Source organism: Molossus molossus, unplaced genomic scaffold (genome assembly GCF_014108415.1).
Source record: "Molossus molossus isolate mMolMol1 unplaced genomic scaffold, mMolMol1.p scaffold_m16_p_12, whole genome shotgun sequence".
NCBI classification, from domain to species: Eukaryota; Metazoa; Chordata; class Mammalia; order Chiroptera; family Molossidae; genus Molossus; species Molossus molossus.
The window spans coordinates 30,019,296-30,041,230 of record NW_023425347.1 but is presented as its reverse complement, the minus strand read 5'-3'; the positions used below and the strand labels follow the sequence as shown (position 1 = coordinate 30,041,230).

Genomic DNA, 21,935 nt, shown 5'->3' with positions numbered 1-21,935 from the left:
AAGTTGTAAATATAAAGTCATGGCACACCATGACATTTAATATTAAAAACTCCCAGACTGTTTAGAAACTGGTTAAATGCTGCACTGTTGTGACATATGATGACCACTAGAGGGCAGAGCTTAACAGCAAATGCTCCCAATGCTAAAAAGCCTGGAGACTGAAGAGTAACTGGGACCCTATAACAAGTTGATAACAAGATGTGCATGCCTATGTTCACTGCAGCATTATTTACAACGGTCAAGATTTGTAAGTGCCCAAGTGCCCATCAGTTGATGAGTAGATAAAAAAAGTTGTGGTACATTTACACAATGGAATACTGCTTGGCCGTAAAAAAAAAAAAAAAATTACCTTTTGCAACAGATGGGACCTGGAATGTAGTATACTAGGTGAAATAAGCCAGTCAGAGAAAGACAAACATGGTTTTACTTATATGTGGAGTCTAATGAACAAAATAAACTAACAAGCAAAATAGAAACAGAAGTCTAGATACAAAGAACAGACTGACAGCTGTCAGAGGGGAGGGGGGTTGGGGGGCTGGATGAAACATGTTAAGGGATTAAGCAACACACACCAAATAGACACACACACACACACACACACACACGAGTATGGTGACTGCCAGAGGGAAGGGGGTGTGGGAGGTGGACGAGGGCAAAGGAGGGATAGATGGTGGTGGAAAGAGACCTGGGGTGGTGAGTGCACACTGCAGTGTGCAGATAGTGTGTTATAGGATTGTACACTTGAAACCTATGTGGTTTTATTAACCAATGTCACCCCAATAAATTCAATTAAAAAAAAAGATCTGAGGAATGGACAGGGCTGAGCCAGAGAGGTGGCCATAACTATACTTGTTAAAGTGCATATCTCTGCCTCAATGTGTGAGCATCTAAGGTGACAACAGTGACCTCAGAGTTTTCATTCGACCCCAGGTTGGCCAGAGAAGGTAGACTGAGGTTGGGTGTGGGAACCTTCTTGCTGCCATGAAATAAAATCACTGAAGGATTTCTGGAAAACTTTGCTTTGGGAAACCTGAAGATCTTTGGAAGAATCTCATTTCCTCGTCTCTCACTTCACACACCCTTTGCCTCTGGTTGTATGTGGTCATCAGCCCGCCAGTCAGTTACTAAATACAGGGCGGGGCAAAAGTAGGTGTAGAGTTGTGAGTATGCAGAGTTTATTCCTGTATTGTTATTTATTAATTATGGTATTATTTTCCATATGAATAACTGTCGACCTACTTTTGCTCTACCTTGTATTTATTAAGAGGACTAGAAGAGGTCCTTGTACTCAGAACTCACATTCTAATGAGCAATTAGTTTTAAGTAAACAAATTGGGACAAAGGCTTCGAGGATAATATACAGAGTAATGAGACTAGGCTGGCTGCCTTTGGCAGAGGGGTTAGGGAAGGTCTTTCTGAGGTGAAATCGGAGTCAAGATGGACCAGCCACATAGAAAGCGAGGGTGTTAGTTGGTAAACTAACATTTACTGAGTACTAGCTATATGTCAGGCACTGTGCTAACCACTCCTTTAGGATACTGACTCATTTAACCCCTACACCCTCCTACTTCCTGTTAAAAGCAGGGAATGTCAGACACTTGCTCAAAGCACACACCCAAGAAATGGTTAAGATGGGGCTTTGTATCTTTGTGCCCTAGGGCTGCTGTGACAGCCTGTCACAAACTTGGTGGCTTTAACACAGAAATGCATTTTCTCACAGTCCTGGAGGCTAGTCCAAAATCAAGGTGTCGCAGGGCCGTGCCCCACCTGAAGGCCCCATCTCTGTCCACCGTGCTCCCTTCTCTGCTTCTCCTGGCTCGTGGGGTTGCTGGCAATCCTCGGTGTTGGTTGGCTTGTGTATGTGTCAGCCCCAATCCCTGCCTCTGTTGTCATATGGCAGTCTCCCTGTGCGTCTGTGTCTCTGTGTCCAAACTGCTCTCTTCTTATAAGGACACCAGTCATTGGATTAGGGCCCACCCTAACCCATATGACCGCATCTTAATTTGATCACAGCTACAAAGATATTACTTTCACAGGTACTGGGGGGTTAGGATTTCAACATATCTTTTTGGGGAGACATAACTCAACCCACAACAGCATCTTAGCACCCACTTCAAACCACTCAACTGTTTCACCTCAAAAGAACCTTCCAGGCCAAGGGAAAGGCAAAGACCCAGGCAGTATGGAAAGCCAGCACGGAGAAGCAGAGTAAGGTGGACGGCAGGAGAGACAGGTCAGAGGTAGACAGGCCACAGAGGAGGGCTTTGAAGACCAATTACAAAGCTGAGTCTGATCAGAGCCATAGCTTCAGTTCTCACTTGCATGTTCGTTTCCCAGCCTCTTTACCACCTCTCAACTGTTCCGGACCTCACTCAGAAGAGTCCTCCTCCGCCAGCCACGGGTGAGGCTGCAGCACAGAACACACAGGTGAATCTGGCCTCATTCACTCCCAGGCCAGAGCAGGCTCCTTCGATCACCTGCAGGGGGAGCTCCAGGGCTTGGCCTTGATTCTAACAATCGATTTCACAAGGGCCAAGGAGAGAGGTCACTTCTGACGGGACTCAGAGAAGACCCCTTCAGGCTGCACGGGCGGAGCAGCATCTGGCCCGAAGAGCTACCCAGACAAGCCCAGGCCACAGCGGTCAGGATTCAAGCACCTGTCCACCAGGGAGCTGAGGATGGTAGATGTGACGGGCCCAGCCGAGATGCTGCTCAGGGCGAGAGGCTGAGAAGCGTCCAAACAGCGCAGTGCTGCCGCAGCTCCGTGTCTAACTGCGAGACCTCGCGCGTAAGGACTCGCTGTGCATCCTCCGGCTTGATGGGCGGGTGTCAGTGGTGCAAGGTTGCATCATGGGAAATGTCAGCATGAAAAGACGGAATTTTTGTTGAAAGCCAACTACACATTATTGGTGGGCAAAACAGGGACAGTGTTCGTGCGTACCATCTAGAGCAGGGGTCAGCAAATCCTTCCTGTACTGGACCAGAGAGTAACTAACTCTTCCAGGCTTTGCCACCCATTCTGTTCCAATTACTCGACTCCGCCTTACAGGGCAACATGTAAACGAGTGAGTGTAGCTGTGTTTCCATCACACTTTATGCCTATTGAAATTTGAATTTTCTAATTTTCAAAATCTTGAAGTCTATTTTTAGCTTGCATGCCTGAACAGTACCAGGTGGCAGGCCACATTTAGTCTTGGGCTGTAGATTGCTGACTACACCCCCGCCCTCAGTCTAATGCTATACCCACGTGCTCATGAATTAACTCAGTGTCATTGTGGCAATAAGGCCTCCAACTGGATATCTTTCCTCCCTAAAACAGTTTATGGGCTTCTGGCAAGATGCCAGGCACTCACGTGAACTCAAATTGCCCCTGGCTTCTTCTCCCTCCCTTCCTGCATTTAAGTCCCGACAGGTACTGTCAACTCACCAAATGAAATGGGTCTTAATTCATGTCTAAAAGGCCTCCAGCACCTGCCCCGACTTTCCATTCCCGCTGCCACTGTCTTAGGTTAGGCTCCGGATAACACTGCTCCTACCGCCTGACCTCACTGGTCAACCACTGAGCGGGGTCCGTGCTCAGACTGAGGAATGAGCCAGTGCGGCAGAATTCCCGCAGCTCAGCACGTTCCTTGTCCGATCAGCAGTCTGACGTGGCCCATCTGAACACCAGAAATATCCCCTACTGCGGCGGCAATGCTGATGGGCTAAAATATAAGGTTTAGCTTACTTTTCGCAAGTCAGGCTCACTGAGGTATAATTCACATACAGCAAGAATCGCCCTTTTCAGTGCAGTTCCATGGGCTCGGAAACAACCACAACCAAGGTGTTTCTGTCATTCCCAAAAGTTCCCCGTTCCCTTTTGCAGTCGACCTCTCCCCATACCTGTTTTTTAAACACTCATCTGTTTTGTCACTGTACGTTTTTATATGTATCCGACAGTCCGTTCCTTTTTGTGGCTGAACAGTATGCCACTGTATGGGTACTTACAGTTCATCCATTCACCAACTGGAGGCCATTTGAGTTCTTTCTAGTTTTCCTCAATTAGAAATCATGTCACTATAAACACTCACATAAATAGGCTTATGTTTTCATAATAAGGTTTTACTTTTTATAAATGGCCACCTTTTCACAGACCTGTAAGATAAGAATGAGTCCCTCAATCAATGAATGTCTTCCATCCCTGTTCTTGTCTTCCTACCCTGCCTCAGCAAATTTTTGAACAATTGTAGTAACGTTAAACTTGCCAAGAATATTTGCAGAGAATGTTTCTGGGATGGGCGGGGAGGAGCTGGAAGTTCATTCCTCTGCTTCGAGCCCCAGAGCGGACCAGGGCTGTTTCCCAGTCCGCCGTCCTTCCTTCAGGCAGAAACCCGCAGGGCCAGCCAATCGGGCCATTATTTGGTTCCTATAGCTTGTTAAAGCCTCACAAAATGTACTGCGTGCCATTGTTTCCGTAAATCCCTTTCATGACTTTGTTAGCTGGCTAATTCGGAGCAGACTGTTGGAAGAAAATACTTTCCTCTAAGACAGCTATTTAACCGTGACCATGGCTTCGGCCATCTTGAGCACAAAGGGGGAGCTGAAGTCATGCTGAGCCCCCCTCCCCATGTCTCCCACAACCAGGGCACTTATTCTTGGCACTGGAATTCACATAATTACTCCTCTTTTAATCTGGGTGACCTAATGCAGCCCCAACCGATGCAGGAAACGGCCTTGCTGAGCTCAGAGCCTTGGGCAGTCAGTCATGTCTGTAAGACCCTCTCGCAAAGGACATTTGCAAAATGTTAACCCCACAGAGCACGGATTTCTCAGTGGCTCCAGGCTCCTGAGCCACTCGTGCCCACTCTGGAAGGAGGAGGTATTGAAAGGTGCTGGTCCTTGCTCAGGGTAATGCCTCCAGTCCTGTCCCTTCTCAGAAAATGCAAATCACTTTATACAAGCACACAAGTGGTTCTAGCAAGAATCCACCAAGGCCGACTCCGAAAGGAAGGATATTCATTCACTAGGAAGCTGGCCAGGAACAAAAGGCTCATTCCCACCCACACTGGCTAGTGGCGGTCGCCTGGAGAGCGGGCCTTTGTCCACAGCCTGGCCACGAAACGGGCTCGCCTCGTCTTGGCTAATTTGAAAAGACAGTCATTCCAGTTTCCTTTTCTACTTTGCTACATTTTCCCATTATCTTTCTTAAGATAACTTATTTTAACTTTTTTAATTTATTGATTATAGAGTGAGAGAAACATTGATTTTGTTGTTCCACTTATTTATGCATTTATTGGTTGATTCTTGCATGTGCCCCACAACCTTGGCCCATTGGGACGATGCTCCAACCCACTGAGCTACCTGGCCAGGGCAAGGACAACTTACTTTAAAATGAAAATTCTATAATAAACATTTCTTCTAAAAGAAAAATCACCCAGTCCTGCCTTAATCATCTCCTCCCCAAAAGCATATACTTTTAAACCACTACCAGAAAAGAGACTCTTTATTGAAATGACCACAAGTCTTGTGTGAAGAAACTAGAAGGAATTAGAATCTTCAGTCTCAAAGGAAGACAGGTGTAAAGGGGAAGGAGACAGGAAATAATATAAATGTATAAAATTTAGTGTGGGGTGGAGCGGGAGGTTGATCCCTGAAGCTTAAAGGAGTAGCCCCAGGAGGAGGAGGACCCGAGAAAATGAAGCAGCTTTCACGGGTTCAAGCAGGGTTTACGGAGGTAAAAGCACAATGATCACAACAACAACTGCAGGAGTGTTCGGGGTAAAACTCCAATCTTCTGAGGTAACATGATGGGTGGGCAACTATCTGTCAGATTCTTGGTCTTAATATCTGAGACTCAACATGAAAGGCCACCCTCGTGCCTCTCAATATGTCAGTTTTATGACCAAGAGTGACAGATTAATAAAGAACCCCTTCCCGTTTGCTGAAACATCTTCCCCTCCAGCTTATCAGAGGCAGAGAGGATCCTTACCATGTTAAGCTAGTGGGGACACTGGCCCGCCCTGGTTTCTAGTGTGGAAGGTGGGACCCAGGAAAGAAGGGCAGTCTGAGGTCGTGCTGCCATCAGAACAGTGTGGGCCCCGTTCCTCCTCGGGATTCCTAGGGGTGATGTAACGTGGAGTCTCCTACTAGAATGCTGTCGGGGAGGGTTAACACACTGAGCTATCACCAGTTATTCACATTGTATCACATTTTCATGGGCGTAAAAATATGGCAGGAACCAAATGGGGAGCAATAAGTAGAGAAAACAGCCCAGCAGGTAAACTGTACTTTACAGTCTGCCTAGAGCTATTTCCTCCATAAAAAAAAAAAAAAAAAGGTTGGTTTTATCTAGGGTAAGGTATGCTAGGTACGCAGAAGAAAATTCCAGAGCTGCACACCACGGAGCAAAGTCACCAACAACTAGAGCAGGAGGAAGGTGAGCCGCAGGGCAGGGCTCTGTTTCCCAGCCCGGAGGGAGTGGTTTCTTTCAGATGCGGAAGAGAACGATGGCCAGGTCACAGAGAGCGACCTCACGGTTCCACACAAGAGCTAAAATCAGACTTTCAAGATGATCGTGTTGTGAGTTACCATGAGGAAAGAAATGTGGGGAGAGGAGAGGGCGAGGAAAACAAGGAAAAAGTATAAAAAGGAAAACCAAGCTCCCCCTCTGATGGTCAGAATTAGAGAGAGAAACAGTGGAGAGTGGAATTCCAAAATCTCCAGCTACTGTGGATCTGCTCGGGTGGTCTTATCGCATCCAAACACGGAATCCAGCGCGGGCTGGGGGCGGGGTGCTGCTGAATCGCACAGCCCTGGGGCTCCGACCCGCGCGGTTCCCTCGCTCCACGCGCAGAGGAGCTGCTGGTCGCCTAGCAACCGGGAGGGTCGTGGCCCTGGACTGTGCCGCAGCACAAAGCGCGCCAGTGCCAGGAGGACACAGCACGGACTGGACAGAGTGCATTTGGATTCACTCTCCGCCCAGGTTCTCCTGCCACAACCTGCAGCCCATCACCCTACTGGGTATGCTTCGCGTCAGCGCCTCCTCTCCCCCAGACCCAAGGAGGGGAGGGGTCCCAGACTGCTCTCCTATGTCCGGGCACTGGGAAACCAGGTTAAGAAGGCTAGCAAGTCTCCAATCAGAGAGGAGGCCTCTGAAGATCCATGGAGAGACACCTGGGACCGGAGTGCCCAACAGAATGAGAATTGCTCTCGGTAGGCCACACCTGGGTGCTTCCATGGCCGAGAGCCTCAGAGACCCCTTCACCATTCTGAGGTCATGAGTCTGTCTCTAAAGATTTGGTATCTTGACTCGTGTTCATTAGACTGATAAATCTGACTGTGCCAGGTGGCTCCTACATGACGTAACATATTTTCCATAGAATCTCACCTTCTCTCCATGCCCAAGAAGCATTAAGTGCATGGGGGTGGTAGGGAAGAAACAGCTCAAAGTCAGGAAAGCTCAACCGAATCCCACTTTACCTACAACTCGCTCTCCTTGCTCGATCCACCGATCTGCCGGCCTTCGCCACGGACTCCCTCAGTCAGGCTCAGGAAGCGACTAAGCTTGAGACATGGTCTGATGGACTTGTGCTGGCCCAAGAAGCCTGAACCAGGGAGCCACTCAGATCTTGAATGTGCTCACAGAGCTTTGGAGCCCATAGAGGCCAATGGAAATACCCTACATTCACCCAACAAGTAAGTCCCAGGCCATCCCTCCAAACCAACGGCAAAGTCAGAAAGAAAGAAACCTGTGATGCAGGGGGGACAGAGAGACTTCATTTATCCCACCCGATTCAGACAGAGTTAGGAGCAAAGAGCAACCTTCAGAACACCTCAGCATATCCTTGAAAAGGAGCACCCCTTACAGCCACCAAGGCCGTTCCACCACATCTCACTGCTGGGGAGGCAGGGCGACCCCAGTCTCTCCTTAGTCAACATGACTTCAGTCACAAGGACCAGCATTCTTGAGTGAGATGCACTAGCTTAGATAACACTAAAACAGGTCACACCAAAAGTCCACGCTGAGCTTCAGAGTTCATCACTGGATTCTCTCACAAGGTTTGGGCATTTGTAAAAGAAAAGGCTGAGTTACGGAGGTCAGGGGAGGGGTGTGCTTGTGAGCCCGTGAGCCCAGCCTGAGTGGCCTGCAGCGGGAGACGGCCCTTTCTGAAACACGGCAGGGAGCGTTCTGAAGGGCTGCTGTGGTCTGCACAATTCTCGGGCACATTTATGCTGTGGTCCAGTCAAATCAGTCTGTGTGAACAGTGTCCCCTAATGGGAGGCAGACACCACTCAGAAAGCTCTGGCCAGGTTGGGACATGGGGGCCCTGCCGGTTTAGGATGACTCATTTGCACCTGGGAAAGCACAGCTCAGTCATAGCCTGGGTATAAGCGACGGGGGGAAATAATACCCATCCCCAGCCCAGCAGACTTCATGATGACCGCCTCAAGTGACCGAGGGCTGGAGTTCCCTCCTGCACCTCCCGCCCTCTGGTCTAAGGGAAAGGCACACATACAGCCAACAGGCCTAAACACTCCAGTATGGGATGCTGCTCTTGGAATAATGAAGACTGGAGCTCCTTGAGGCAAGCACCTTAAATCCTAACTCATGCCCTGATTTCTCCGAAAAATTAATATCATTCTTCGTACTCTCTGTGCTAGGCTTCCATAACCGCCCTTAAATGTTTCCATTTTGCTTAACACAGATGAGATGGGTTTCTGTGACTTAGGACCAAGCAATTCCGGACAGCTGCTAACTTCTTTTAAGAAATTGTACGTTTTCCCCTTCATATTTTAATTTTTAAAACGATGACATGGCCCTGGCCGGTTTGGCTCAGCGGTTGGAGCGTCAGCCTGCGGTCCGGAGAGACCCGGGTTTGGTTCCCGCTAAGGGCACGTACTTCGGTTGCAGTTTGTCCCCGGCCCTGGTTGGTCGTGCGGGTGGCAGCCACTCGATGTGTCCCTTCACGTCGATGTTTCTCTCTCTCTCTCCCTTCCTCTCTCTCCCTCCCACTCTGTCTGTACAAGAAATGGAAAAATATCCTCGGGTGAGGATTAAAAAAAAACAAAACAAAACAAAAAACGATGACATGAAAAAAAGTTAATAATATGCGATGTCATAAATAAACCAGGTGTGAGAAATCAGATTATCTTTTCTGTAGTAGGTACCAGGTGTAATTAGAATTCTCAAAAATAAAATAAACATACACACCTGAAAAACGGGGTAGGGGACATAGAGGAGAAGTGAAAAGCATCTTTTCTTTTTGCTCAGAAGGAAAATGTTGTTTAGAAGCATCGACTATTTCAGAAGCACGGAACATCAGCCCCAGACGTAAGGGAGGCCATGGCTCGTGCTTCCAGAGTGGCCACTGAGCCGGGGTGGTTGCAGAGAAGGAAAGGACGTCTCAGGAAAACTCAGGGGGCCTTCAGTCCTCCGCCGAAGACAAACACGGCTTTGCAATTCCCCATCTACCACGCCAACCTCCCCAAACCTCTGAAAATTGGAATTTTTAAAATAACTCATTTGGCTGCCAAACAAACCTGACCTCATTTGGTGGCAAAACATGACCTGAACTATAGAAAATCATCTGTGGTCATTTATCCCACTTAGGGTGAAATTCTTCCATTTCACTGCTGAAATAATGAGTCTGACTACAGGGTGCTGACCCTACCATATTACATTTCTTAATAAATCCGAATTTAAAAACACATCTGGCCCTAACAGTTCCGGATAAGGGGAAAAGACTACAGACCTATACTGGGATGAGGTCAGACTTCGTACAAAGTTTACTCAAGGCCTAAAACAGTACAACTGTCTCTTGGTTATTTCCATCTGACCAGCTACTTACACAAACCAGACTGTAGCATTATTTGGCAACACTGTTAAAAATAGGAATTCCATTACACAGGGTCCCGATTCCATGTTCAACCCTGGTTTCCTACCTTCACATATTCCAGAGTGGGGTCCAGAAGATGCTGATCCCTGAAAAGAGAAAAAATAAACATGAGAACAATTGGAAACCGTGTGTCCTTGTACTTAGTAAAGTGTATTGAACATTTCACCCTATTCACTCAGATTATTAAAAGGGGCCCACCTCCCAGACAATACTCAGGAAGTCAGTGCCGACCAGATTGCCTCCCATGGTGTGGGGTGGGGTGGGGTGGGGTCCCCCTGTGACCTCAGTCTAGACGCTCTACATACTCCTACTGTCGTATTCAGACTCCAAATGTTACACTGTTTATATGTGGTCATTCTGGATTCACCAGAGCATCAAAATTAGCCTTCAGGTCTGAAGCAAAAAGCTCTGAGGAGCACAAAGTGGGGGCACAGCAGGGCCCACGTGTGCAGCCGTCCGGGCCCGGCAGGTGCGGCACATCCACGGTGACAGAAATAGAGGCTCAGGCGGGCGAAGCGCCTGCCCGAGGTCACCCAGCACCCAGCAGAGTGAGATTGTACCCAGTCCTGCTTCTAAACCACACTTTTTTTTTTTTAATGGCTGCCCGGGCTGGCCACCCACTGCAAACGTCAAGCTGAGCGGTTCACCCTACTTTTCTTTGGTTCCCACGTATTGTTTCTCTCCCCGTCTAGGTCCGCTCGTGTCTATAACACGAGCTCGGACGAAGCAGACAACTAAAGGTACACAGCAGCAGCGGCGCTGAGGATGCCGACTTATTATAGAAAGAGGAAGAGGATCTGACTAAGGTGACGGAAAGGAGGGGGAGACACGAGACTGATGTTTTCAGTGCCTGCAAAGTTCCAGCAAGGCGGCCCCTCAATAGAGGATGTGAAAAGACAGCTGCCTTCAGAGACCAAAACTTCGAAAAAACCACCTGGTCCCCGTGCAGCGTGATCACTTTGAAAGGACAGGAAGGCTCGGACGCCTGTAAGACTAGTCTTCCTAAGGGGGAGTCAGCATATCCACCCAAAGACATGTCCACCTGAGGGCAGGGGACGCCCACCGACAAGCAGCCGCCTGCACAAAGGGGAGCTCAATCCCCAAACCTGCAGGTTTGGCTGCCTCCTGGGCTATGGAGCGACCCCAGGAGACTGCAGTGCGACTTCCTTGAACAGGAGCAGCAAAGCCACAGCTCAGAGACACGGCCAGCTGGTGTGGAAGTGGATCCAACCCCCAAAGCCATTCCTGGCCTGGTGCGACGGCCCGGCGAGGGCTGCACACAGGCACAGGCGCGGAGCAGGCCGGCATCCGAGACGCTCCTCTTCGAGCAGACAGGTGAGGTTCTGTGATGAGTCCCTTTGTAGAGTTAGGGGATCGGAGAAGAGCTTCTAAATTTTGACCTATTTCATTATAATGTAACAAAAGAATCACATGTCAGTATCACTGACCTCATCAGAAGTGAGTATTGAGAAATGTTAAGCTCATGGTGGAGGATACAAGTTATCCAAAGTTCCCATTTTCAATTAAATGCTTGAACTTTTTCATTCTCAGTTAACACTGTCAAATATATATATATTTTTGAGCTTCATTTCACTCATTTTGGGGAAAATATCTGCCAAATAGCCAGACCATACAGTCATAATTTGCCATTTTAACTCCTTTTTTTTTTTAGGTGCTCAAATGTCATTCTCTTGGTAAATTCTTTTTTAAGTGTTGTCCAGGACCTGCTCTTCTCACCAGATTTAGCTGTCATCTCCTTTTCCTGTCACAGCTGAAAGCTAACATGTTTCTCTCTCCCTTTCTCTAGGGGCGCACCTGAAAACTCGTCAAGTTCCCGCAGGGGAAAGCCCTCCAACTCTCCCGGCAGGGGGTGGGACACGGACAAGGAGCAGGCCAGACACTCCGCCTGGGGGGTTTCTGAGGCAGTGCTGACCTAGTCTGCAGGGTCCCCAGACAGAGATGGGGCGCCTCAAAACAGGCCTTTCCTCTTCTCACCACCCTCCTCTCCCACCTAGAGACCCTGGGAGCCGGAGCCTGGGTGTTCTCCAAGTGCCCCTCCGTCCTTGGATGAGCTCCCATGTTCTTGTTTGATCCCCCATCACACACTCTCTTGGCAGAAGAGAAGGAAACCAAAGGCGCTGGTCAGGGATAAACTGAAGTCCCCTTTTATTCCTGCCCCCAGATGAACTCTGCTCAGGGAGCCCTGTTCACTGAGCTATGAGAGCAGAGGGGAATCCATGTGTCTCAAGTTCTAGTTCAGGATTCCAAGGGTGCCCTAGTGGTTCCTCACAGTCTTCTCACCCTTTTCAGAGACACAAGGGAGGGGCCATACGGAGCGTGAATAAAACCGAGTGAGCGTATTACAAATCCCAAAGCTTTAAAAAGCATTGCCTTAACCAAGTTAAAATTATATTTAAATGCAGAAGGGTTGTGTCTCCTTTCTCAGCCAGCAACCCGACCCCAGCTAACCAGGAAGACGCGAGCTAGAAAACATAGCAGTTGGCTCTGATGCCTCAGCCTCTAATTTCAAATAGAATATCCAATTATTCATACAAGCCTGTAGCAAACACTCCTTGGACCACGGATTTATATTCTCCAACAGAGATCACTAGAAAACAAACAGAGGAACTTGGCAACATAAATAAAACGTTTGTGTTTTTTTTAAATCTTTTTGTTTTTTAAAAAACGACTCCCCCCCATGTGGATCCATGATGCTGTGCGTCTCTCTTCACAACTGCAGTCTGGCAGGCGCCCCAGCGCCCGGTCGGGCCTGTGGCCCCTCGGAGCACAGTCCCCAGGCTCCAGGAAAGCAGTCGGGTGAAACAGGACTCGCCTGCTATTTTGTTCTTCAGTTTATTAAGTTTTAAATAACATCACTGTGTTTATTCCGGTGAAATCATTCTTTCCACTATCCTACTTTCTTAAGTTCATAGTGAGGGATGTCTAGTTGGAAGTCACGGAAATGAAGTATTTATGATTTCAGTTTGTTTCTCATTTGTAACCAGGTTAATAATTTCCTCCCTCTTAAAAGGACACTTGATCTATAAGTGTTTGCTGCTTTGAACTAAGAGGTTCTCCATCTTGAATACACAAGCAACATTTCCCTAACGGAGATCTTTCACAAGTGGTTGGAATACAGATGAAGAAGGAAAGACTGTGAGCCTGACTTAAATTAGAGAATGTTTTAAATGAATGAGTGTTTCTTTCTTTAAATATCATAGAATAAAGTAATAGCTAGCAGGATGTCCAACAAGTATTCTTTTAGATATAATATAAAAAGGAATCATTGGTAATAAAATGATAATTTCATGTAATGGAAGAACGTGAGAAACAAGATGCAACTATTTTAGACTCAGTAGGATACATGCTGCCCCTAAAATCCACACACACTAGGAATTCACGGCCTTGGCACACGTGGCGTGGAGCCTGCATCCCATTGCACTGCACTGTGTATTTATTTGTACGTGGTCTCTCCCCCTACAAGGTGAGCTCCCCCAGAGCGCTGATGTGTCTGCGTCATGCCCAGTACCTGCCATAGCTCTTACACGCATCCCACAAAGCTCATCAAGCATCGACAGTACGCCAGCCCTGGGCCAGACGACGGAACCACAGGAATCCAAGACAAAGGCCCTGCTCTCAGACAGAGTGCAGGCACGGGGGAGACAGAGCAAAAGATCCGAACTCAAGTTAGAGAAAGGGTGTCAGTGAGAAACACCATGGAGAGGCCTTTCCACAACATCTGGTTAAGTTTTGAGGGCTACATAGGGCTTCTTACAGTCAAGAAGCTGTGGGGTAGGTGGTGATGACAAATGGCCAGGCAACAAGAAAAGCATGTGCAAATACATGGGGGGGGAGGGGCTTGAGACAATGAGTGGGGAATCATAGGTGTTCAGGAGCTACTGCCACCATGGTCCAGGCCACCATCTCTCACCTGAACCCTGCGATACCTTCCCAGCTCTACTCCAGCTCCACGTCTCCACACAGCAGCCAGAGTGATCCTCACTCAGATCACCACCCTCTAACTGCTCCCATCCACTCAGAACAAAACCCTGAAGTCCTCACTGTGGTTGTTGATTGAGGCCCTGGTTGGCATGAGCCCAGCCAGCTCTCCGACCTCGCTGTGATAGGCAGAATTCTGAAGATGCCTCCTCCCAAGATTCCCATCACCTGGTGAGTCAGTCAAATATTAATCTAGCCCTGGCCGGGTGGATCAGTTGGTTGGAGTGTTGTCCTGTGCACCAAAGATTCCCGGTCGGGGTGCATACAGGAGGCAAACATGTCTTTCTCTCTCTCTAAAAAAAAAAATCAATAAACACACACCCTAGGGTGAGGATTAAAAAAAAAAAAAACCACCAAAAAACAAACAAAAAAACCCATTAATCTAAGTACTCCTGTGAAGGAATTTCGTAGATGTCAAGTCCAAAATCAGCTGACATTAAGATATGGCAATTATCTGAGTGGACCTGACTTGCAGAGTGAAGGGATCCACATAAGGAATCCTGCTGGTGTGACGTTATGAGAGGGCCCATGACAAGGAACTCTGAGCTGCCCCTGGCAGACAGACAGAAAACAGAGACCTCAGTCCTACAACCATAAGGAACTGAACTATGCCAACAAGCTAAAGATACAAAAGAACATAGAGAATACTATGAACATCTTTATGCCAATGAATTTGAAAGCTTAGGAGAAATTAACACAATCCTAGAACAATAAATTAAAACTAAGACTCAAAAAGAAACAGAAAATCTGAATAGTCCTACAACCATTAAAAAATGGAATCAGCAGTTCAGTCTCTCCCCATAGACCTAGATGGTTTTACTATCTAGCAAGTTCTGCCAAACTTTGGAATTATTTGTTACTTGAAAATTGTATAAACTCTTCAAGAGATTTGAAAAAAGGGATATTCTAATTTTTTTTTTGTCCTCACCCGAGGACATTATTTTACATTTGTCTTCAGACAGAGCAGGAGGGAGAGGAGGAGGAAGAGAGAAACATCGATGTGAGAGAGACACATCTACTGGCTGCCACTCATACGGCCCCATCTGGTGCCGGGGGCAAACTGCAACCAAGGTACGCACCCTTAGTGGGAACCGAACCCGGGTCTCTCTGGTTCGCGGGCCAACACTCTAACTGCTGAGCCAAACCGGCCAGGGCGGATATTCTCATTTTGATATAAAAAACCGACAAGGTCAATAAGAGAAAGGAAAAGTATAGGCTAATCTCACATATGAATGGATATAAAAAATACTAAGCAAAATACTGACAAACCAAATCCATGAATGTATAAAAATATATCATAACCAAATTGGGTTGATTAAAGAATACAGGGGCAGTTTAACATGTAAAAATCTATTAATACAATTTATCATATTAACAGATTAAAGGAGAAAAATCATTTGGGGTATCTAATTGATAGGGAAAAGGGCATTTTAAAAAAATCATCTTTTCATTATCTTGGCAGAAAAAAAGTTAATTCTTCACAAACTAGATATAGGAAAAAAACTCCATAACCTGACAAAGGGCATCTTTGTCAAAACCCAAAAACCTCAGCAGACATCATTCTTAATGATGAAGTCTTAGAATCATTACTATAATCAATCAATCAATCAATCAATCAATCAATCAATCAGAAACAAGACTAGGGTGTCCACTGTTACTGCTTCTGTGCACCACTGTTCTGGAGGTCCAAGCCAGATGTAAAGTAAGTTAAATAAGCAAAAGAAATAAGAGGTATAAGAACTGGAAATGGGAGAATAAAACTGTCATGATTCACAAATAAAAACTGTCAACATAGAACACTCAAAGAATCTATACAAACTTTATAAGGAAGCAGAGCAAAGTTCTCTAAGATACTTGCCCAGTATCTTAGAGATTTTAAACTTACCGAAGGCAGGAACTCGAGTGTCCTCGCATTGTGGGTGTTATTCATCACAAGGGAGCGCATTTCTAGAACACTCAACTGAAATGTGCGATGAAAAGACAAGTGCCTGACCAGTAGGCTGTCTGCTCACCTGAAGTCGTGGGGCCGAGGAAGAATAAACACTGCAGCCTCGGGGTCTACGGGTTTACCATTCTTAACCTACCCGTGCACCAGGGCATGTCCCACAATCAGGCAAGGAGAACCCAACAACCAGGAGCAAGTTTGCCTCACCAGCAGCCTTGTGGCTGCAGCCCTTTTACATGTAAAGATGGCCTCGACCTGGTGCGCCCGCAATTCCTTCTCCAGCACGAAGCTCCTGCAACCTCTCTCTCTCTCTCTTTTTTTTTTCTATCTTCACCCGAGGACATTTTTCCATTTTTTGTTCAGATGGAGTGGGAGGGAGAGAGAGGAAGAGAGAGAGAGAGAAACATCGATGTGAAAGGGACACACCAAGTGGCTGCCACCCGCACGACCAACCAGGGCCGGGGACAAACTGCAACCGAGGTATGTGCCCTTAGCGGGAACCAAACCCGGGTCTCTCTGGACCACAGGCCGACGCTCTAACCGCTGAACCAAACTGGCCAGGGCTCCTGCAACATCTCAAAATCTCAGTTGGGGAGAAGTGGGGATGGAGAGAGAGGGAAAGGAAGAGATAACAACAGACTTTAAATCCACTGAGAATTTATGTCCATTGGACAATATTCCTTACTAGATCACATGTTCTTTCAGGTAAGATGAATGTGAGACAGTCTACCATTCTCATTTTCTATTTTATTAGATAGTAGCCTTGGTTCTCAGGCTCCCCATCTCACCAGCCTCATCTCCTTCCCTTGCCCCTCATGCTCCAACACATCCAAACTATTTGGAATTCCCAGAACCAAGATGCCTGGAATCCCAGATGGTCGCCCCATTCATTCCCTCCCTCTCTGACCACACTGTCCCCTGCCCCACCCCCACAACACCCAGAATGAATAACATCTCCTCAGCACTTCTTTTCTATGCATTATAAAACTTTATGATCCCAAATAATTATAATTAAGTCCATCTCCCTTACTGGACTATAAGCTCCCTGAGAACAGTGACCATATTTTACTTTATTCACCTTTGCATCCCCAGGACACAGTTGCTCAATACATGTTGGTCTGAAGGAGTGAATGCATGAATGTGTGTGCGTGTGTGTGTGTGTGTGTGTCCTCTCCACAGTGCAGGAGACCTAGACCCCGACCCTCCCTTTCACCCCACCCCTTGGGTTCCCCAAGGGAAGAATGATGTTGTAGGAAGAGAGGGAACAAGAGAGAGATGTTGTTCTTGGACTGATGAGATTCCTCATTAAGGAGATAATTTAGCCACCGGCCTGTGATTAAACTGTGATGGCCTCAGACAGAACACCCTGGCAACGGAACGTCACTGTTGTCGGGCAGTGTGGCTCCGCAGCACCACTGAGACCAGATATTTTCAAAGCGGCACAGACAGAGGCTGGCTGCTTCTGCTGAAAATGAATCTCTCTGGACATGTTTGAAATGCCAGGGAGGAGGTTAATCAGGGAGATAAGCAGGAGGACAGAGAGAGTTTATCACAGGGCTATTTCCATCTGAAGACAGTGCTGGCCTGGTGAGGGGAGAAACAATGTCTCTTGGAAGAGTATCAGCTAGTATACAGTTAGAAAGACAGGTTCTCTACAGATACAGAGAATCACATTAAAGTCCCAATAAAGAGGTATTTCGTGCCCTAGGGGGGCATATTATGTACATAGCCTTTGCTAATTTTAAAAAGGGATATAGCTTTAAAAACAAAGAACTATAACACTTCTAAATGTACACTTAAGACAATATACTTTGTTTCATCACCTTAATGAATGAGAAGAGATTCCCTCTCTTCCATCTCACTGTGTATTTACTGGCCTTTGTTAAAGCAGGCTTCACGGGTAGCTGACAGGAGAGGCTGGTGCTTATTTTATATTTTCCTCCCAGGGTTAACACATGACATGAGAAGTTCCTTTTCACTCATACAAAGAACTTTAGGAATGGTTCTTAATGATTAAACCAACAGATATGTTGCAGAGCAGAGGCGTGGGCTAGGCAGAAGCACACTCTCCTACTGCGTTGGGGGAATTTAGCCTCCATTTCTGGTGTCTAGAGCTAAAAACAATTTACCGGGTGTGACCTGGACAGCCAAGTGTGACCACTTCCCTTGGTCTCATTATTAAACTGCCATCAATGCTCCTAAAAATCACATGAGCTCTTTGGACAACTACAACATACCACTGATTCATTCTGAGGCTTCAGCGATCCAAGTTCTGGAATATTTTTCACACGTGGCTATGAAGCCAGACCCCATACTTTTACTTTGTTTTTAGACTCTAGAGAAAGTCTTTGTCTTTCCCTACAGCCTTTCCTGTTAGATTTGGTCTGTGGTTTCAAAATGCCAACATCGTTTTTGGATCTCATTATCTGTCATTTTGACACATGAGCTATTCCTCCGAGTTTCATGTCATCCACCAATGTGATCTGTCTGTCAATGTTACTGTCTAAATGATTTTTCAGATTGGCTAGTGTGGGGCTGAGCACCCAGCCTGCAGCCTGCTTCTATCATCCAGCAGGACTTTCTCACCCCAGGGATATCACCAATGATTGACAGTTGCATGCACACCTCGACATGCCTCTATCTACCATCAAAGCAACCCCAGGGAGGAAAGTTAATCTGGTATGACTTGCTTTTGACAAAGCCTTGCTATTTTCTAAGGTTGCTGCTGATCCTCTACCAAGTTTTCAAGGAAAAAAAAAAATCACTGTCCTAAAAATCCTTTTTCCCCTGAATTTTATGTCAATCATATCGTTGTAGAGATTAAATGCATCTTCCAAGTTCCTTTTTTTGGAAACTGAAACATCTCTCTGTCTGCATCTTTTCCTGTAGTTCTTGCTCATGCCAACCTTTCCCTAATGCTGCAGGGCTGGTTTGATGGTCTCGGCCTCAAGCTCTGTCTTCTTGGGCCACGGAGTTTCACCTCACTTGGTGGCATTAGAACCTCTTGTCAGGGCCTCATGCTCCTCCTTCACGTTTACTGTACTGTTTCCAGTCACAGAAGTCATTTCCTTGACCAAAAACAAAAGCCAGCCAAACTGAAGCTCAGCAGTTTGCTTTCTCTCTTTCACATCCCCCCTCTTTGGTCTGATTGTTCCAAACATAACTTCTGAAAGCCCTTTTTGTCATCCTTAGCATTTTTCTCCATCCTCTGCTCACTCTGCACCCTGTTTCTTTCACAGCCAGTGCCACCCTCTGATGCGGCCTGTCACCCCAACACGGGCTGGCTGCACGGGGGCTGACCCTCCTGGGTCTGGGCCTCAGGCGAGGACAGCCCGGAGCACGCGGCAGCACAGGGAAGGTGGGCCCAGGGGGAAGGGTTCTCTGAAAAGCACAGCCTGCAATCACCTGGTCAGGAGAAAAGGTAAGGCGATACCCGAAAGATGTTAAGGTCTAAGGTCAAGAAAAGCAGAGTTCTCATTGAACCAGTGGGAGGATACCAAGGGCTACAGTCGGTGGGAAGTGGGGTCAGTAGCAAAGACGGAGAGAACAGGGGCTGCTGAGGTTGGACAGCTCAGAATGGGCATCCCCTTCCCCGAGGGCCCAGAGTTCCTCAAACAGATGGAGGCCCGGTCTGCCTTCGGACCTCCAGCACCTGGCTCAAAGCCTGGCCCGCAGCGAGGTGCAGCGTGCTTGTGAGTGAATTCATGGCACGGCCCTGGCTCACCACACCACATCGGGCGACCGTGCACGAGTCCGTCCAGGCTGGACAGTCCTTCACACACACCCTTCAACACAAGACCCCTGGGTGACCACATACCTCTTCTCCTGCAAACTGAGGTAAATGTGTTGTTGTTTTTTTGTCGTCTTGAACTCTGATTCCCTTTCAGAGCCTCAGGCCATGGGATCTTCTTTATCATTCCCTGGACCTGGGGAATCTTTCCTCCTACAGCTCAGAGTAGACTGTAGACAGCACACTTCCCTCCCTAGTTGTCAGAGACTCTCTTACTTCTAAAACCCCTGCTCTGTTCACTCCGACAGCCGATTCCTGCTCCTGTGAGTCATTTCTACCTCATCTGAAAATACAGCAGGGCCTGATTCATGTGCTCATGACATGTGTTAAAAGAATGGCAATTAAACCACCTCCTCAGGCAGATTCCCTAATCATGTTAAAACAGTGCCATTTAACTACCCTCCAAAGACACCATGGTGAGTCTGCACAGGAATCCAAGGCTAATACCAAGTGGTCCTGGCTGAGAAAATCCTGACGCGGCCATGGGTTAACCTGCACTCAGCAGAATTCCAGTGACGGCGGCAAGCGAAAAGCCACGGCTGAAATCTGAACTTGGCAGCAGTCGGTCACACTGCATAGAGTCAGAACAAGAAAAACCGTATCAAGGCCAGTATGTCTCTTGGCAGGCACAGAGGGCCTGGCATCTGTGAATCAAGCTTCAGGCCGGCTAAGTCCAAACACAGCACTTTTGATAAAAACAGATGCTTTGTTTGGCTGGTATCTATTTGCCCTTCCTCCACCCCCACCCATCCCATCCTCTCTGCCCCCAACATTCCCCGCCCCCTTCGAAACAAGTGTGTTTGTAAAGCTCTCTTTTCACGGACTGAAAGGCAGAATAGAAGTGTTATAGTTTTGAGGTATGTCCTCAGGCTTCTGAAAGGGAAGATTTCACCCGACCAAACAGATATAGAAACATGTGCCCTAGAACTGCCATCCAGGGCGGGCACCATCCTCAAGGTGGCTGCTCACCAAAGCCTTGGGAAAGCAGCCGTCACCCCACAGGTCAGCCTGGACGCCAGCCGCAGCTGTCCGCACCTCTGCCCAGTGTTCTTAGGCACGTAAGCACCATGCTGCTGGCAGCCCACAGGGAGGGTGGCCCTGGGGAAGTGTCTGCTTTAATGAAATTAAAACATTATAGCCCTGGCCGGTTTGGCTCAGCAGTTAGAGCATTGGCCTGCGGTCCAGAGAGACCCGGGTTCGGTTCCCGCTAAGGGCACGTACCTCGGTTGCAGTTTGTTCCCAGCCCTGGTTGGTCGTGCGGGTGGCAGCCACTCGATGTGTGTCTCTCACATCGATGTTTCTCTGTCTCTCTCTTCCTCCCACTCTATCTGAACAAAAAAATGGAAAAATGTCCTCAGATGAGGATAAAAAAACACACACACAAAAAAACATTATCTACAAAGAATCATGTGTATGAAAGAAACATGCTTTCCTCTATTACATGCTTAAGAGCTTTTCCTATTGAATTCTCTCATCTAAAAAGATGGGGACCCAAAACCTTCCTTTGAACACCAGCCCTCTGCAGCTCCTGCCTCGGTTCCCTGCTCCCCGCCGTGTCGCCTCCTCTGCTGACGGCCTGCAAAGGGGCGCAGGATGCCTCGGGCTGGCCCTTCCCTGCACGCTGTACGGATCGCTCCTTGGCGGCGGCATCCATCTCACTGCTGTGCAGACTCCTAACTGGGCAACTCTGAGCTCAGACCTCTCTCCAGAGCTCCAGGCCCACACTGTCACTGGGGGTAGACGTCTCCACCTCGCCCTGCATGCACCTCAAACTCAGCACACCCAGAATAGGTCTCGATTCTCGGCCATCTATCACCCCTCCCCCAAGAAAAAGCAGCCGAAGGAACACATGAATCCCTGCTCCTTTCCCGACCTTCCCCACCTTGTAAACAGCCCACCCCATACACCCAGCTGCCTGAGCCACGCATGACTGTCCGCCTCGCTCCCCCACCTCATCCAGCCCTCAGTGAACCTGAGACTCTACCTGCACAACAGGTCTTGAATCCACCCACTTTCGTCTCCTCTAACACCATTCTGGAGCACACCCTCCCTGCTCCCTGCACTTTGGGGACCATCTCCTGCCCCCCATCTAGCCCCTCTCCCCCCATCAATCACTTCTCCACAGAGAGACTAAGTAATCTAAAAACTAAATCAGATCAGGCTATTCGCTTACGTACAACCCTTTCAATGTTTCCCTTGGCCCCAGGGAGAAAACCTAAAGTCCCTACCCAGGTCTAGACCAGAGCTGTCCAATAGAAAGACAATGTAATTTTAAATTTTGTGGTAGTCAGTTGAAAAGAAATAGGTGAAATTAACTTAAATATTT

At 47.7% G+C, this 21,935-nt stretch overlaps 1 protein-coding gene across 1 annotated transcript in view; it reads right to left on the bottom strand.

Moving 5' to 3' along the window:
• BCAR3 (BCAR3 adaptor protein, NSP family member) overlaps positions 1-21,935 on the bottom strand; it is a 108,932-nt gene that overhangs the window by 70,341 nt on the left and 16,656 nt on the right. The window contains exon 3 of the mRNA XM_036255661.1: positions 9,922-9,961. Within this exon, the coding sequence (XP_036111554.1) occupies positions 9,922-9,961 (40 nt within the window). The remainder of the gene's footprint in view (positions 1-9,921; positions 9,962-21,935) is intronic.